Source organism: Pseudorasbora parva, chromosome 22 (genome assembly GCF_024679245.1).
Source record: "Pseudorasbora parva isolate DD20220531a chromosome 22, ASM2467924v1, whole genome shotgun sequence".
Classification (NCBI taxonomy): Eukaryota; Metazoa; Chordata; class Actinopteri; order Cypriniformes; family Gobionidae; genus Pseudorasbora; species Pseudorasbora parva.
In genome coordinates this window covers 3,109,853-3,130,251 of record NC_090193.1, presented here as the reverse complement: position 1 = coordinate 3,130,251, position 20,399 = coordinate 3,109,853, and the positions used below count along the sequence as shown (strand labels likewise).

Sequence of the window (20,399 nt, the reverse complement as noted above, 5' to 3'; positions counted from 1 at the left end):
GACACGCACACATTATCAATATGATTTGTAACAATGCAATACTATCACATATAAAAACACATTTTACTCACATAAGTGTGCAGCACCATTTCTGTCGGATCCAATATAGAAGCACAGCTTTGTGTTTTAATCTCAATATGTCGGCAAATCCAGTGTTGACCTGTGTCTTGTTTTCAAGCGATTACCTTGCTATCTTCGGCATGTTTATTGCTCGTTTAGCTCCACGAGTTGGTGGGCGGGGCTAAAGAAGCAGGCTTACATATTTAGCTGGAGGCGGAGTTTCCCTCTTCTATTACGTCATTGATTTGAGAGCCTCGTTTCCTAGGCCTGGTGACTATAAAAGCTTTTCTTTTACTAACAAGGATGTTTTCAGCTTCAAAACTTACAGGATATTCTTATATTATCAAAGGCTCAAGGGAAAGTTGATTTCTCAATTCATCACTCCTTTAACATTAGTTAAAAGGGTTAGTAGTGTGTATTTTTAACTGAAATGAGCCGTCAGTGATTCCAGTCTCACTTCCTGCTGAATCTACGTAGGTTTGTAACAGATTTGCATAATGTCAGCCTCTGGTCTTGATTGGCTGAACAGCGTCTCTTTGCCCCTCCCTCACACACTGTAGTTGTATCTGAGACTGAGTTTGGTTTGTGCTGTTCATGTGGAGAAGACACAAAGCAGTAGCCTAGAAATCTAGACGCACCCTAGCGGCAGCAAATTTAATCTGCCCGCAAGTGTCGTCTAGCAACTCTCAATACCCTTCTGAGCTGTATTCCTCACAATCTGGACGGGCCAATCACATCGTGTATAGAGTCGGCGGGCGGGGCCATAATGACGACGGCCGAGCTGCGTTTGCGTGCTTCTAGTAAACACAGAAACTGGCGAACGGCGGTCTTTCGAATCAGCTTTGACTGCGATTCTGGAAGACTTGGAGTTAAGCTTTTCTCTGAGAAAAGAACAAAGAACGGCACTGAAGTCATTCTTAAAAAGGGAAGATGTGTTTGGAGTTTAGCCGACCGGATACGGCGAATGTTTAATCTGTCAGCGAGCTCTGCTTCACCTTCGTTGCTCTGGTTGGTTGTAGAGCCATCCTATCGCGTGCAGAGGGAGTTTGAAAGACAACCGTTTATCCGCCCCTCGGATTGAGCCGTCAATGGTGAGTTTCCAGACCAAACATCTTGATGTGGGTCTGGCTTGTCAGGCTAACAAAGCAAATCTACGTTGATGAAACTGAGACGGTAAAACCCACGCCATTGTTACTGTTTATATCACTGTGTGTTAAGAGCTGAGATTCAGATATGCCTTCAACCAATCACAACAGACTGTCTGACCAATCAGCAGAGCAGGCTCTCAGAAAGGCGGGGTTTAGAGAGACTGAATGCTTGATGGAAGTGTTTCCATCAAGGCCAATACCATCCCTACAGTGAAGTATGGTGGTGGCAGCATCATGCTGTGGGGGTGTTTTTCAGTGGCAGGAACTGGGAGACTAGTCAGGATTGAGGGAACGATGAATGCAGCAATGTACAAAGACATCCTTGATGAAAACCTCATCCAGAATGCTCTGGAGCTCAGACTGGAGTAAAGGTTCATCTTCCAAGAGGACAACGATCATAAGCACACAGCCAAGATAACAGAGGAGTGGCTACAGGACAACTCTGGGAATGTCTTTGAGTGGCCCAGCCAGAGTCCAGACCCGATTAAACATCTCCGGAGAGATCTGACAACGGCTGTGACCGACGCTCCCCATCCAACCTGATGGAGCTTGAGAGGTCCTGCAAAGAAGAATGGGAGAAACCGCCCACAAATAGCCGTGCCAAGCTTGAGCATCAAACTCAAAAAGACTTGAGGCTGTAATTTGTGCCAAATGTGCTTCAACAAAGTTTAGAGCAAAGGCTGTGAATACTAATGTGCATGTGATTTTTTTTTTTTTTAGATTTGCAAAGATTTCAAACAAACTTCTCTCACGTTGTCATTATGGGGTATTGTTTGTAGATTTTTGAGGAAAATAATGCATTTAATCAATTTTGGAATAAGGCTAGAATAACTTAAACCAATGTAGAGAAAAAGTGAAGCTCTGTGAATACTTTCCGGATGCACTGTAGAACTTTCTCATCTAACAGTGTGCATGTACTTACTAGAGTTAAGTTTTGGTACGTATATGTAACACACACATGTTACCAAAAAACTGAACAGCTTATATAGGTTTTTTACACCTGACGGTATAAACAGCTCTTTTATGGCATCTTGTAAAAAAAAGTGTCAAACGATGTTTTGGTAGGTGCATGAAAAGAGTGGTTTATGTTATAAAGGATCACAGAATTCACCTGAAATCTGTCTCTTTTCTGACCCTAGGCTGACTTTGCTTGCGTGGTCACGTGACACCATTCTAGCCAATCTGAGGCCCTCATCCATGAGAGTTTGCTGCATGAGCTGGCGACTCCAGGTGATGAGGCCAGTGGTGTCGGTGAGGGGGTGAGGGGATGAGGAGGGGTGCAACTGAGGGCTGATATCTATCAAGACACAGAATTAGACAAACATGCCTCTCAATCACATGTTACGTTTTCTTTCAGCAATGATGTTTCACCCTGACATGAGTATGAATGGACACATATTTGAGAAATCTTGCATGATCTTTGCGTCATCTCAGAGAGGAAAGTAACCCACATTACGTGTCAAGTGGTCCTGTGTGGCATTTGCACTAAAAGCAACAGAATGTGAGTCAATGATGGTTTGGGGTTTCATGCCTAGGATTTACTGACAAACACGGCACAGACCAAATAATAATAATACAAATACAAATCTTTACCTTGAGTTAAACTATCTAGACTTTCTCCAGAGAGGCTGTTGTCATCTGCTGTAGATCGGATGTCACTATTGGCTACTGGGTCCTTCGACAGTCTGTCAGAATCTGTCACCTGTAACATGTTAGGATTATGTGTTTTGTAACAGTAGTTGATTTGTTTCAATAGAAAATATTTCCAGTTTTGGGGAAAGTTACTTTCTACTTTGCTTTACAATATTGCGTTACTCCCCGAAAAAGTAACAAATTACTTTTTATGTAAAGTAATGTGTTATGTTACTTTTGCGTTACTTTCTCTCAGCTAGCTGAGCAACACGTTCTCACTCCCAACTCATCACATTAATGCCCGCTCAGGACCCCTCTGTGTCACTTTTCAAAGTACAGAGCTTTCAATGAGAGACCTTTGGCGTCATACAAAGACACGTTGGGCAAGGGAATCCCCATCACCGAGCACCATCTCGATCAATAGGACTATATAGACTTATATAGTGAATATATAGACTAAAATAATGAATAGGCTAATATAGTGAATATATAGACTAATATAATGAATAGGCTAATATAGTGAATATATAGGCTAATATAATGAATATATAGGCTAATATAGTGAATATATAGGCTAATATAATGAATATATAGGCTAATATAGTGAATATATAGGCTAATATAGTGAATAGGCTAATATAGTGAATATATAGACTAATATAATGAATAGGCTAATATAGTGAATATATAGGCTAATATAATGAATATATAGACTAATATAGTGAATATATAGACTAATATAGTGAATATATAGGCTAATATAGTGAATATATAGACTAATATAGTGAATATATAGGCTAATATAGTGAATAGGCTAATATAGTGAATATATAGACTAATATAGTGAATATATAGACTAATATAGTGAATATATAGGCTAATATAGTGAATAGGCTAATATAGTGAATATATAGACTAATATAATGAATAGGCTAATATAGTGAATATATAGACTAATATAATGAATAGGCTAATATAGTGAATATATAGACTAATATAATGAATAGGCTAATATAGTGAATATATAGGCTAATATAATGAATATATAGACTAATATAATGAATATATAGGCTAATATAGTGAATATATAGACTAATATAGTGAATATATAGGCTAATATAATGAATATATAGGCTAATATAGTGAATATATAGACTAATATAATGAATATATAGGCTAATATAGTGAATATATAGGCTAATATAGTGAATATTTAGACTAATATAGTGAATATATAGGCTAATATAATGAATATATAGGCTAATATAGTGATTATATAGGCTAATATAGTGAATATATAGGCTAATATAGTGAATATATAGGCTAATATAATGAATATATAGACTAATATAATGAATATATAGGCTAATATAGTGAATATTTAGACTAATATAGTGAATATATAGGCTAATATAATGAATATATAGGCTAATATAGTGATTATATAGGCTAATATAGTGAATATATAGACTAATATAATGAATATATAGGCTAATATAGTGATTATATAGGCTAATATAGTGATTATATAGGTTAATATAGTGATTATATAGGCTAATATAATGAATATATAGGCTAATATAGTGAATATATAGGCTAATATAGTGAATATATAGGCTAATATAATGAATATATAGACTAATATAGTGAATATATAGACTAATATAATGAATATATAGGCTAATATAGTGAATATATAGGCTAATATAGTGAATATTTAGACTAATATAGTGAATATATAGACTAATATAGTGAATATATAGGCTAATATAGTGAATATATAGACTAATATAATAAATGCTAATATTGTGAATGTATAGGCTAATATAATGACTATATAGGCTAATATAGAGAATATATAGACTAATATAATGACTATATAGGCTAATATAGTGAATATATAGGCTAATATAATGAATATATAGGCTAATATAGTGAATATATAGGCTAATATAGTGAATATATAGGCTAATATAGTGAATATATAGGCTAATATAATGAATATATAGACTAATATAATGAATATATAGGCTAATATAGTGAATATATAGGCTAATATAGTGAATATTTAGACTAATATAGTGAATATATAGGCTAATATAATGAATATATAGGCTAATATAGTGATTATATAGGCTAATATAGTGAATATATAGACTAATATAATGAATATATAGGCTAATATAGTGATTATATAGGCTAATATAGTGATTATATAGGCTAATATAATGAATATATAGGGTAATATAGTGAATACATAGGCTAATATAGTGAATATATAGGCTAATATAATGAATATATAGGGTAATATAGTGAATATATAGGCTAATATAGTGAATATATAGGCTAATATAATGAATATATAGACTAATATAGTGAATATATAGACTAATATAATGAATATATAGGCTAATATAGTGAATATATAGGCTAATATAGTGAATATTTAGACTAATATAGTGAATATATAGACTAATATAGTGAATATATAGGCTAATATAGTGAATATATAGACTAATATAATAAATGCTAATATAGTGAATGTATAGGCTAATATAATGACTATATAGGCTAATATAGTGAATATATAGGCTAATATAATGAATATATAGGCTAATATAGTGAATATATAGGCTAATATAATGAATATATAGACTAATATAGTGAATATATAGACTAATATAATGAATATATAGGCTAATATAGTTAATACATAGGCTAATATAGTGAATATATAGGCTGATATAATGAATATATAGGCTAATATAGTGAATATATAGGCTAATATAATGAATATATAGGCTAATATAGTGAATATATAGACTAATATAATGAATATATAGGCTAATATAGTGAATATATAGACTAATATAATGAATATATAGGCTAATATAGTGAATATATAGACTAATATAATGAATATATAGGCTAATATAGTGAATATATAGACTAATATAATGAATATATAGGCTAATATAGTGAATATATAGGCTAATATAATGAATATATAGGCTAATATAGTGAATATATAGGCTAATATAATGAATATATAGACTAATATAGTGAATATATAGACTAATATAATGAATATATAGGCTAATATAGTTAATACATAGGCTAATATAGTGAATATATAGGCTGATATAATGAATATATAGGCTAATATAGTGAATATTTAGACTAATATAGTGAATATATAGGCTAATATAGTGAATATATAGGCTAATATAGTGATCATATAGGCTTATATAGTGAATATATAGACTAATATAATGAATATATAGGCTAATATAGTGATTATATAGGCTAATATAGTGATTATATAGGCTAATATAATGAAAATATAGGCTAATATAGTGAATATATAGACTAATATAGTGAATATATAGACTAATATAGTGAATATATAGGCTAATATAATGAATATAAAGGCTAATATAGTGAATATATAGGCTAATATAATGAATATAAAGGCTAATATAGTGAATATATAGGCTAATATAATGAATATATAGGGTAATATAATGAATATATAGGCTAATATAGTGAATATATAGGCTAATATAGTGAATATATAGACTAATATAGTGAATATATAGGCTAATATAGTGAATATATAGGCTAATATAGTGAATATATAGACTAATATAGTGAATATATAGGCTAATATAGTGAATATATAGGCTAATATAGTGAATATATAGGCTAATATAGTGAATATATAGACTAATATAGTGAATATATAGGCTAAAATAGTGAATATATAGGCTAATATAGTGAATATATAGGGTAATATAATGAATATATAGGCTAATATAATGAATATATAGGGTAATATAATGAATATACAGGTCCTTCTAAAAAAATTAGCATATTGTGATAAAGTTCATTATTTTCCATAATGTAATGATAAAAATTAAACTTTCATATATTTTAGATTCATTGCACACCAACTGAAATATTTCAGGTCTTTTATTGTTTTAATACTGTTGATTTTTATTTTTTATTTTATTTTTTTGGGGGGGGGGGTCGAAAGTTTAAGTCATTTCAACATAAATTACATTAAATTGACTTAAATGAGCTGAATCATATATTACTTATAAAAAGAACTGATGCGTTAAAGCAATGTAAAAACATATGATATCATAAATTATTGATCATATTGATTACAGCACTGTAAAAAAATGTTGGTTTAACTTTAAAAAATCAGTAACCTGGTTGCCTTAAAATTTTGAGTTTTTTTTAATTAAAAATTTGAGTTGATACAATGAAGGACATTTGTTTAATAAATAGAAACTCTAAACATTATTGTATCTGAACCACATAAAAAATGTGATAAATCATGAAAATAGCACAATTTGGCTGCGTCATCAGAAATAAAACACACACAATTACCCAATATGCTTATAAAATCTTTTAATAATATTTTAATAAAGGTTATCGAATCTCAAAAAATGTTCATTGTATTAACTCAAAATTTAATTTCAATGAACCTAAATGCAACCAGGGAACTTTTTTTCTAAATAATTTTTACCCAATGTAAAGTTACAGTAACTCTCAATCCTTCACTGAGCAATGACTAACTTTACATCTTTATTTCCATCTCCTATTACTTATCTTGTCATTTAATAAACACTTCACCGAGCATGTTTCTAGAAAGGCTTGTACACCCAAATGCATAAACAGACACATATCTTGATGTACTTACATCAAGCTTGATTCTCTTCTGAGCAGTACAGTCAACAGAGGCAGTACAATCATCTGAGTATGTCCTGAGATGATAATATAACAAACTCAGCTCAGATCCCAGCTCAGAATAAATAAAAAAAGTCACAGTAATGAAGTCAAACTCTCATTCTATTCAATATTCAAAGTGGACGTTCTCACTCCCAACTCGCCTCATATTGACTCTTGGTCAGGATCCCTCGACGGCATTTTTGAACGTGCACGCGCTCCCATGATTTCAATGAGAAACCTTTGGCGGCATACGCAGATGGGCATGTTACCGCCATGATGAAAGTATATATTGCGTTATGATTTTGCCGTTATGACATGTTACAGTGTAACACAGTGTGATACAGTGTAATTCTCAATTTAATCATCCAGCATCATGTTATTGACATTTATTTTATATTTTTATTTACAGACATGTTTGAACACGTAACCCAACCCCTAAACCTACACTGCAATTTTTTTTGTTGGTTTAACTTAAAAAAGTAAGTAACCTGGTTGCCTTAAAAGTTTTATTTGAAATTTGAAAAGTTTATTGAAATTAAAAACTTGAGTTGATACAATGAAGGAAATTGGTTTAATAAATAGAAACTCAAAACATTATTGTATCTGAACCACATAAATCATGAAAATAGCACTATTTGGCATGTTTCACTGCATCACCAGAAATAAAACACACACAATTACCAATTACAATATTCATTATATTAGCCTATATATTCATTATATTAGCCTATATATTCACTATATTAGCCTATATATTCACTATATTAGCCTATATATTCACTATATTAGCCTATATATTCATTATATTAGCCTATATATTCACTATATTAGCCTATATATTCACTATATTAGCCTATATATTCACTATATTAGCCTATATATTCACTATATTAGCCTATATATTCACTATATTAGCCTATATATTCACTATATTAGCCTATATATTCATTATATTAGTCTATATATTCATTATATTAGCCTATATATTCATTATATTAGCCTATATATTCATTATATTAGCCTATATATTCACTATATTAGCCTATATATTCATTATATTAGCCTATATATTCACTATATTAGCCTATATATTCACTATATTAGCCTATATAGTCACTATATTAGCCTATATATTCACTATATTAGCCTATATATTCACTATATTAGCCTATATATTCATTATATTAGCCTATATATTCACTATATTAGCCTATATATTCACTATATTAGCATTCATTATATTAGCCTATATATTCATTATATTAGCCTATATATTCACTATATTAGCCTATATATTCATTATATTAGCATATATATTCATTATATTAGCCTATATATTCACTATATTAGCCTATATATTCATTATATTAGCCTATATATTCCTTATATTAGCCTATATATTCACTATATTAGCCTATACATTCACTATATTAGCCTATATATTCACTATATTAGCCTATATATTCACTATATTAGCATTCATTATATTAGCCTATATATTCATTATATTAGTCTATATATTCATTATATTAGCCTATATATTCACTATATTAGCCTATATATTCACTATATTAGCCTATATATTCACTATATTAGCATTCACTATATTAGCCTATATATTCACTATATTAGCATTCACTATATTAGCCTATATATTCACTATATTAGCCTATATATTCACTATATTAGCCTATATATTCACTATATTAGCATTCACTATATTAGCCTATATATTCACTATATTAGTCTATATATTCATTATATTAGCCTATATATTCACTATATTAGCCTATATATTCACTATATTAGCCTATATATTCATTATATTAGCCTATATATTCACTATATTAGCCTATATATTCACTATATTAGCCTATATATTCACTATATTAGCATTCATTATATTAGCCTATATATTCACTATATTAGCCTATATATTCACTATATTAGCATTCATTATATTAGTCTATATATTCATTATATTAGCCTATATATTCACTATATTAGCCTATATATTCACTATATTAGCATTCATTATATTAGCCTATATATTCATTATATTAGCCTATATATTCATTATATTAGCCTATATATTCACTATATTAGCCTATATATTCATTATATTAGCCTATATATTCATTATATTAGCCTATATATTCACTATATTAGCCTATATATTCACTATATTAGCCTATATATTCACTATATTAGCATTCATTATATTAGCCTATATATTCACTATATTAGCCTATATATTCACTATATTAGCATTCATTATATTAGCCTATATATTCACTATATTAGCATTCATTATATTAGCCTATATATTCACTATATTAGCCTATATATTCATTATATTAGCCTATATATTCATTATATTAACCTATATATTCACTATATTAGCCTATATATTCACTATATTAGCCTATATATTCACTATATTAGTCTATATATTCACTATATTAGCCTATATAATCACTATATTAACCTATATATTCACTATATTAGCCTATATATTCACTATATTAGCAGTCATTATATTAGCCTATATATTCACTATATTAGCCTATATATTCACTATATCAGTCTATATATTCACTATATTAGCCTATATATTCACTATATTAGCCTATATATTCATTATATTAGTCTATATATTCACTATATTAGCCTATATATTCACTATATCAGTCTATATATTCACTATATTAGCCTATTTATTCACTATATTAGCATTCATTATATTAGCCTATATATTCACTATATTAGCCTATATATTCACTATATTAGTCTATATATTCATTATATTAGCCTATATATTCACTATATTAGCCTATATATTCACTATATTAGCCTATATATTCATTATATTAGCCTATATATTCATAATATTAGCCTATATATTCACTATATTAGCCTATATATTCACTATATTAGCCTATATATTCACTATATTAGCCTATATATTCATTATATTAGCCTATATATTCACTATATTAGCCTATATATTCATTATATTAGCCTATATATTCACTATATTAGCCTATATATTCACTATATTAGCCTATATATTCATTATATTAGCCTATATATTCACTATATTAGCCTATATATTCACTATATTAGCCTATATATTCATTATATTAGCCTATATATTCACTATATTAGCCTATATATTCATTATATTAGCCTATATATTCACTATATTAGCCTATATAATCACTATATTAGCCTATATATTCATTATATTAGCCTATATATTCATTATATTAGCCTATATATTCACTATATTAGCCTATATATTCATTATATTAGCCTATATATTCACTATATTAGCCTATATATTCATTATATTAGCCTATATATTCATTATTTTAGCCTATATATTCACTATATTAGCCTATATATTCATTATATTAGCCTATATATTCACTATATTAGCCTATATATTCATTATATTAGCCTATATATTCACTATATTAGCCTATATATTCACTATATTAGCCTATATATTCACTATATTTGCCTATATATTCATTATATTAATTGTAATTGTGAATGTAAGCATGTTTCTCTAACGTCATCACAAATAAAACACAATTACCTAATATGCTTACAAAATCTGTTAATAATATTTTAATAAAGGTTGTCGATTATAAAAAATGTTCGCTGTAGTAACTTAACATTTTTATTTAAATGAAATTTAAATGTTAAGGCAACCAGGAAACTTATTTTTTAAATACTTTTTTTACAGTGTACCCATTTGTGTTACATGATATTAAACACAGGATATAACAGGCAGATACGACTGCAGGCGCAATTTATTCAAAAAGAAGAACCAATTTATTCCAGAGGCAGAAAAGAAAATCCCTAAAAGCGATCAGTGTCTCCATCCGCAAAAATTGCCACCTGCACTGTAAAAAAAGCCACAGCCTGAAATTTTGCAGTACAGTCGACTTGAATGTTTAAGTTATTTCAACTTAGATTATGTTAAACTGACTTTAAAAAATGAGTTACATCTTGTATAACTACACTGTAAAAAAAATGTTGGTTTTTGTTGGTTTAACTTAAAAAAGAATAAAACTGGGTTTTTTGTTTTAAAGCAGAGGCTCTGTTCTTTCATGCACTGTAAAAAACATTTTTTATGTACAATCAACTTGGATGTTTAAGTTATTTCAACTTAGATTATGTTAAAATGTGTTACATCTTGTATAACTTTGTTTATACAAGATGTAACACATTTTGTATAAGTTTAACATTGCTTAACTTATTTTGAAAACATATGTTGCCATAACTTATTGAACATATACTTTTTTACAGTGTGTGCTGTGCAGGTATTCATAAAACAAAATATTCTAGAAACCATGAAACTTTGTGAAAACTATCACAAAAAAAGCTGGTGGTGACTGGGAACTTTTTTCAAATATTCTGGCGGGGAAAGAGTTAATAATATTCTCAAAACATTAGCACAAAAAATGTTATTTATACATCATTCATGTAACTTTTTTCTTAAATGTTTTAGTTGGAAGTTCAACAGTGTTTTAAATGTAAAAAAAATGTTGTTGGTTTTTGTTGGTTTAACTTAAAAAAGTCAGTAACCTGGTTGCCTTAAAATTTTGAGTTTATTGAAATTAAAATTTTTAGTTGATACAATGAAGGAAATTTATTTAATAAATAGAAACTCTAAATATTATTGTATCTGAACCACATAAAAAATGTGATAAATCATGAAAATAGCACTATTTGGCTGCGTCATCAGAAATAATACACACACAATTACCCAATATGCTTACAAAATCTGTTAATAATATCTTAATAAAGGTTGTCGAATCTCAAAAAATTTTCATTGTATTAACTCAAAATTTTAATTTCAATGAACTCAAAATTTTAAGGTAACCAGGGAACTTTTTTTCTAAATAATTTTTTACAGTGTAATAAAAAAAAGTTTTTTAACTAAATTTCTTAACTTATTTTAATGAGTTAAAACAATGTAAAAACATATGTTGTCATAACTTATTGAACATATAATTTTTTTACAGTGTGAAGAAACGTCACGTCATCTTTGATAATGAAATGGCATTGGCTCTCGTGTGCCTCGTGAGCGATTGCGTCATGCTCAAGAGTCGGGTGTATCTTTTGAATGAGATATTAATGTGTTCACGGAGCGGCGGGATCATCATTTCAGCGATGATTAAAACATTAAGATCAACTTTGTTCTTTGTTCAACTTTGTACACTGTAAAAAATTATTTAGAAAAAAAGTTACCTGGCTGCCTTAAAATTTTGAGTTCATTGAAATTAAAATTTTGAGTTAATACAATGAAAAGTTTTTGAGATTCGACAACCTTTATTAAAATATTATTAAAAGATTTTGTAAGCATATTGGGTAATTGTGTGTGTTTTATTTCTGATGATGCAGTGAAACATGCCAAATAGTGCTATTTTCATGATTTATCCATTTTTTTATGTGGTTCAGATACAAAAATATTTTGAGTTTCTATTTATTAAACTAATTTCCTTCATTGTATCAACTCACATTTTTAATTTCAATAAACTCAAAATTTTAAGGCAACCAGGTTACTGACTTTTTTAAATTAAACCAACAAAAAACAACCAACATCTTTTACAGTGTATGACTTCAGAAGACTTGGAATACTTCATGCGTTAATACTTTTATACAGTTTTTGGTCAGTTTAAGCAATAAATACCTGTGACTGTACTGTTACATGTTTCATATTTGAGAAGGGGTAGGAGTGGGGTTAGGTACTTCAAACTATAAAAGTAGCCTATAAATGTTAATAAAATCATGTCTACTTTTACAAATGCAAAGAATTGCATCTTGAGCTCCCTGTGTATTAAAACCTGACCAAGTGTCACTATGTGATGAGTTGGGAATGAGAGCGTATTGGAACGACAATGGGCTTGCTGTCACAAAAAAATTGTTAAAATCTCTGAGAAACTTTAAGCTTTTGAGTCAAATGTCAAATTGCACAAATCAGTTTTCCTCTACAAGTTAAAGATTATGTCTGATGTATTTATTAGACTATTTTTTGTACATTTTAGTAAGCATGGTACCAGGTCACACAAACAGTACATTGAGATAAGAATTTATCAGGTAAAAATGCAAGAAGATAACACTGGTTCAAAAGAATTTGCTACGCTATAACAACATAACGTTGAATGTGACTGACTAAAAGGGAACTGTAAGGTAAATGGTTAAAGGCATAGTTCACCCAAAAAATATCCTGTCATCATTTTAAGGACAACTCCGGTGAGAAATGACCCTAGGGGTAATTAACAGATGGTTAGCGAGTAGATCGTTCTCTGGGATGCGTTTTCATGGAAATCGAATGTAAAGAGTTTTATCTCTAAACACAGATTAGCCTATAACCCTAGTCTATGGGGCACAGGGTAAGTGAAATTAAATCGCTAGTTAATACCACTAACAAGGCTCAAAATAGCCTCACACTAACACGGCAGCATAATGAGGGTCCCTACATGCAAACCGAAGGATTGAGAACTTTGTAAGAGTACGAACAGTTTAATAAGAAGATACTTTATAAAGACAGTCCATTACGCGTTCACGGACAGCAGCCATCTTGGAAAACAGTCTCGACTCATCGATCCACGAGCGCTGTGCTAAGTGAGCTGGTCGATAGGGCAGAGCGCTCGTGGATCGATGAGTCGAGACTGTTTTCCAAGATGGCTGCTGTCCGTGAACGCGTAATGCACTGTCTTTATAAAGTATCTTCTTATTAAACTGTTTGTACTCTTACAAAGTTCTCAATGCTTCGGTTTGCATGTAGGGACCCTCATTATGCTGCCGTGTTAGTGTGAGGCTATTTTGAGTCTTGTTAGTGGTATTAACTAGCGATTTAATTTCACTTACCCTGTGCCCCATAGACTAGTGTTATAAGCTAATCTGTTTTTAGAGATAAAACTCTTTACATTCGATTTCATGAAAACGCATCCCAGAGAACGATCTACTCGCTAACCATCTGTTAATTACCCCGAGGGGCATTTCTCACCGGAGTTGTCCTTTATTCACCCTCCAGTTGTTCCAAACCTGAATGAGTTGAAGAATGTCGGAAACCAAACATTTCCAATTGACTTCTATTGTTTTTTTTCCAATGCTATGGTGGTCAATGGGGTCCATCAACTGTTCAATTTCCCATATTCTTCAAAATATCTTCTTTTGTGTTCAGCAGAAGAAATAAACTCATACAGGTTTGGAACAAAATGAGGGTTAGTAAATGGTGACAGAATTTATATTTCTGTGTGAACTATCTCTTAAGGTTTTCAAATGTGTGTCTCTATCTCAACAGTTAAAATTTGCAATTATGTTTTGTATTATGTTTTAGCACCATATGGTCTGAAACAGTTAATTTTGTCTTCTAATTACTTGGTAATTCAATTTTATTAAATTTCTCCTACAGCGTTCATCAGATCAGCTTCCCCAAATTTAGCTCATACCATCTTCAAAGCTTTTTGATATAATCAAACCGCTCTCATGTAATGAGCCAAACTCAACAGAAAGCACTACACAAATACACAAGGTTATCTTCGCAATGCTGTGAGTTAATGAAATAAAACTTGGTTTAAAGATACACTGTGTAACTTTTTTAGTTTATTCTTAGCTAAAAACACTTAGTTCTTTCAAAAATAAATGTGCTCATTAATGTATATTTACTTCTTTCAAGTAATAAAGTATTCTCGTAAGTTTATAATATGCCATTGAAAATACATACGGGTGAGGGGTTCGAATGCCGGTCGCCATGTTGCCCCTCCATCTTGAAAGTACAGTAGCCAAAGAGGGACATACCCGTAAATTCAAGCTTCGCCTTTCACGTTTTAACACTCGATGGCACCGTGTCGAATGTGAAGAGGGGGATTGCCGCGTTAATCTTGGACTAAATCGGCCACCGTAGGAGTTAAAACGAAATCAGAATGGAGAGGGACAGAAACTATTATTCACTGGATGGTCATATAGCTTTACACCGCTAGATGGGGGAAAATATCACACAGTGGAGCTTTAAGTAACCACAACCAAGACCTGAGCAGTTTGGAGACAGCGCTAGCGGTGGTCATGACATCTGAACATTTTCCTTATAACTTTAAAATAGCTCTCCATATACAGCTCTGGGACATGTTACAGAATGATCAATTTCTCAGGATTTACTGTTTACAGGCATGTATTTGAGTAAATGGACAGATTTGTTTTTTTCTATAAACTACTGACAACATTTCTCCCAGATTCAAAATAAAAAATACTGCCATTTAAAGCATTTATTTGGACAAAATGACAACTTGTCAAAAAAAAGTCAAAGAATGCAAAGAAAAAAGTTAATAATCATTTTATAACAACAAAATGCTAACTTTTAAACTTAGGAAAAGTTTGGAAATCAATTTTTGGTAGAATAACCCAATCCCGGCCTTTAGCGTCTTGTAATGCTCTCCACCTGTCTTTCACATCACATTCTGGAGATTGGGCTGGGTCGTCACAATCTGTCTGATTCATCTGGGATAAAAGGGATAGGTCATCCAAAAATGACAATTCTGTCATTAATTTCTCACCCTCATGCCATTGCAAATCTGTAAGACTTTTGTTCGTCTTCGGAGCGTAAATCGAAATATTTTTGATAAAATCTGAGCACTCTCTGTCCCTCCATCGAGAGCTACGCAACTTCCACTTTGACGCTTCAAAAAGTTAATAAAGAGATCCTGAAACTAATCCATATGACGTAAGAGGTTTAGGGCCCTTTTTTAACGATCTAAAACGCAAGTGTCAAAGCGCGAAGCTCAAGTAACTTTGTGGGCGGGTCTCGGCGCGTTTGCTATTTTCCCGGCGGGATAAATGGCTCTTGCGCCCGGCACAAATCTAAAATGGGTTGGTCTGAAGTAGCTTCATTATTCATAGGTGTGGTTTGGGCGTAACGTGAATAAACCAATCAGAGCGTCATCCAACATTCCCTTTAAAAGCAGCTGCGCAAGTTCCATTATGGATCGCTATTATTATGGCGGATTTACCAGGCGCACGCCAGGAGCGGTTCACAGCCGAGGAGACTGATGTTCTTGTAAGAGCAGAAAGACAGAGGAGTTGTGCTGTATGGGGATGGGAGAAACCCACCCAAAATAGCATCGGTTAAACAGGCATGGGAGGAAATAGCCACAATTTCTTCACATCTTCGTCGCACACCACAATGATTTCCGTCATCTCATGTGTTAATATTTTTTTGTGTAACAATTTATGATTTGCAAAAATAACTGTTGCATCTGTGTAGATTACATGAGCAAAGTGTATGCGTGTTGTGCACGCTATACATTATGGTCAAGCATGCGCCCTTAAAGTAGCATAATGAACAACGCGTCACTGACTTTAGACTAGGTTTCTTCTGGTCAGTGGCGCAATTGTTTAATGGAACAGAAAAATAGCACCATTGTTTGCGCCGGAACACGCCTCCTTTTTTGCGCTGAACCGCCCAGGGAGCGCAAGATCATTCACTAGTTTAGCGACGTGCTTCTGTGGAGGGAAAAGTGCGCTTTGCGCGGGTGCAAAATAGGAATGACACATGCGGCGGTGTACAAAGTCAATTGCGCTGGGTGCAAGATAGGGCCCTTAGTCTTTCACTTTATATGATGAACATAATTAATTTAGGCTTTTATTCACATAAACATTCATCAACTCACACATCAGTTGAGGTAAACAGAAGCTCAAGCATGTTCACTTGACGTGTGAGAACCAATGAGGTTCATTCTTGTGTTACGGCCAGCCCAATCTCCAGACCTGAACCCCACTGAAAACCTCTGGATTGTGATCAAGAGGATGATGGATGACCACAAGCAGCAAACAAAACTTTTGCTCCAGAAATTGCATAAAGTCACTCAATTGCAGTGTGAAATCTGGTGGAGAGCATGAAGCTGTGACTGGAAATCAGAGTTATTGCACCAAATACTGATCGCTAAACACTTCCCTTTCCATTACTCGAGGTCTGAAAACATTCCAACCAGCCGGCTTTTTAATTGGAATTTGGGAGAAATGTTTTGACTAGTTTATATTATAAAACAAAACAAAAAAATTCTGTTTGCTCAAACATATACTTAAAATTGTAAATCCAGAAAAACTGATCATTTTGACTCTTCATTTTTTCCTGAGCTGTATATACAGTGTATACATTTATCTGTATGTCTGTCTCTATATCATTCAAATAAACCATCATATATGAAACCACTTGAACAAAACTTGAACAAAACTTAAGGTCACGGTAAGAGTGGTTGCTGACCTGTTCTGTTTGAATGTTGAGGTGTAGGCACATTCTCTCGCCACTTGTCGTGCTAATGAGAAGAGCTCAACTCTGCGTAACAGCAGAGCATTGTCACGGATGCAGAATTGAGCCGCCGCCTCATTGATGAGCATCTGAAAGTAGAAATAAAAGAATCAACACTTTGAAGTTATTTTAGTGGATCATCAGGGCCCGTATTTATCAAGCTTCTCAATGTGCCATTTTAGATCTAAGTGCTGAGAATGAATGAAATTTACTCCTACTTTCAAACTTAAGTATAAAAGCAGGTTTTCAAAATTCTTAAAGCTAAGAATCCCTCTGACTCTCGCAGTTATTTAAGACGGCTCGAGAGGTCAGGAGTGTCCAGTAGGGGCTTGAGATGGCACTGCGGAGACAGAGACGTGTGTGAATCTTTCAGGAGAGGTAGAATGTGTTTGAAATGTTTGACGACGAGCAGATAATCAAACGGTATCGCTTGGACAGAGCAGGCATCATCTTTGTCAGCGCTGGATAATTTTGGGTTTTATAAAAAATATATATTAATAAAAATAAAAAAATGCTTTTCGACTAATTCAGCAGCAGTCGCTATCGCTTCTTCCTCCTGCCAGTTCGGTTTTCTTTTGGTGGATGATTATATCCTGAAATCTTGGCTATATATAGGCAGGTCAGTTAACAGCACACCAGTTTAAAAATTGTAATGAAGACATGGATGAAAACGTGATTATCTTTCATTTCAAATGTGTATATTATAATGTGTGGTCTTGAAAACTCTTTATTGTCAAATGTGTGTTGAATCTAAACTCCTCTTAGGAATTTCACCATTCAATGTGAATTTATCTGAGAATATTCTTAAATAAGGACATCTCTTCAGTGATTGGTTCATGCCTATGACATCATCCAAAATCCCGTTTGTGGCAGAGAAAAGTGTCCTGAATCTACTCTAAGACTGACACTTAAGATTTAGTCCTACACTTCACTTAAAGTATGATTGGGATCCTTGATAACTCACTTTTAAGCACAGCTTTGAGCCAAGAATTATTTTACTCAAGTCAATTCTTAGCTGTGTTCCTGTGAGTAATTCTCAAAGGCTTGTTAAATACGTAAACAACAACTGTAATTTTTAAAATAGCTTAAATATTTACAACAACACCTTGTATTTTAAAATTGTAATATTTTACAGGAATCTAGGGGTTGAATTAAAGGGTATTTTTGAGCAACAGAAATGTTACACCTGGGCTACCGTGTCAATCAGCTCCCAAGCTAGGGTGTAAGATCAGTTAAACGTCAAAGTTTAATACTTGTTTTTTAATTCTTCACTTTTTTATTGGCATTTATTGATATTTACACGTACGACTACTTAAAACTTAAAACTACTTCACACTTAAAACTGCTTCAAACTTAAAACTACTTCACACTTAAAACTGCTTTACACTTAAAACTGCTTCAAACTTAAAACTACTTCACACTTAAAACTACTTCACATTTAAAACTTCTTTACACTTTAAACTACTTGACACTTATAACTACTTGACACTTAAAACAACTTTACACTTAAAATGACTTTACACTTAAAACTGCTTCACACTTAAAACTACTTTACACTTAAAACTACTTCACATTGTCACGTACACACAAAGGAAATGGTGCGAGGACTCAAGTGCAGAAAAGGATATATATTTATAACAAATAAAACATAAATACAAAACAAACACCCACGAGGGGCAAAACACATAATAGAACATAAACTAAAACTCAAAACATACCAACAGAAGTCACTGGGGGAACGGGAGACGCAGACATTACACAAGGATCCAACACAGACTGACAAACACAAGGAGATTATAAAGGGAACAAACAAGGCAGATAATGAGGGAGAACAGGTGGGGCAAATTAACCAATAATCAGATAACAAGGGGGAGGGAACTGACAGGGACACGAGCACATGCTCAACATAACAAAACCCACAAGTGCACACACGACAGGACAGGCATGTGACATTACCCCCTCCTTAAGGAGCGGCTACCAGACGCTCCACTAGGGACGGGAGGGACAGACCCGGGCGGGACGGGAGGGACAGACCAGGGAGGGACGGGAGGGACAGACCAGGGAGGGACGGGAGGGACAGACCAGGGAGGGACGGGAGGGACAGACCAGGGAGGCACGGGAGGGACAGACCAGGGGGGCACGGGAGGGACAGACCAGGGGGGCACGGGAGGGACAGACCAGGGGGACACGGGAGGGACAGACCAGGGGGGCACGGGAGGGACAGACAAAGAAGGTACAGACAAGGGAGGGGTAAACAAGGGAGGAACGAAAACAAAAAGTTCAGGAGGCCATGGTGGCCCACAAAGTTCGAATGGCCAGGGCGGCCCACCGAGTTCGGGAGGCCCACCAAGTTCAAGCGGCCGGGGCGGACCATAGAGTTCAGGCAGCCAGGGCAGTGCGGGTAGAGCAGGACGCCAGGGAGGCGCGGTGAGAGCAGGGTGCCAGAGAGGCGCGGTGAGTGCAGGGGGCGCCAGGGAGGCGCGGTGAGAGCAGGACGC

General features: G+C 32.9%; 1 protein-coding gene across 2 annotated transcripts in view; it reads right to left on the bottom strand.

Moving 5' to 3' along the window:
* nab2 (NGFI-A binding protein 2 (EGR1 binding protein 2)) overlaps positions 1 to 20,399 on the bottom strand; it is a 41,189-nt gene that overhangs the window by 6,587 nt on the left and 14,203 nt on the right. The window contains exons 3-6 of one of the 2 annotated variants that reach the window (XM_067431936.1): positions 17,857 to 17,990; positions 7,549 to 7,612; positions 2,802 to 2,910; positions 2,320 to 2,505 (exon numbers count right to left, since the gene is read on the bottom strand). In XM_067431936.1, the coding sequence (XP_067288037.1) occupies positions 2,320 to 2,505; positions 2,802 to 2,910; positions 7,549 to 7,612; positions 17,857 to 17,990 (493 nt within the window). The remainder of the gene's footprint in view (positions 1 to 2,319; positions 2,506 to 2,801; positions 2,911 to 7,548; positions 7,613 to 17,856; positions 17,991 to 20,399) is intronic. The other variant, XM_067431937.1, reaches the window with a different exon arrangement.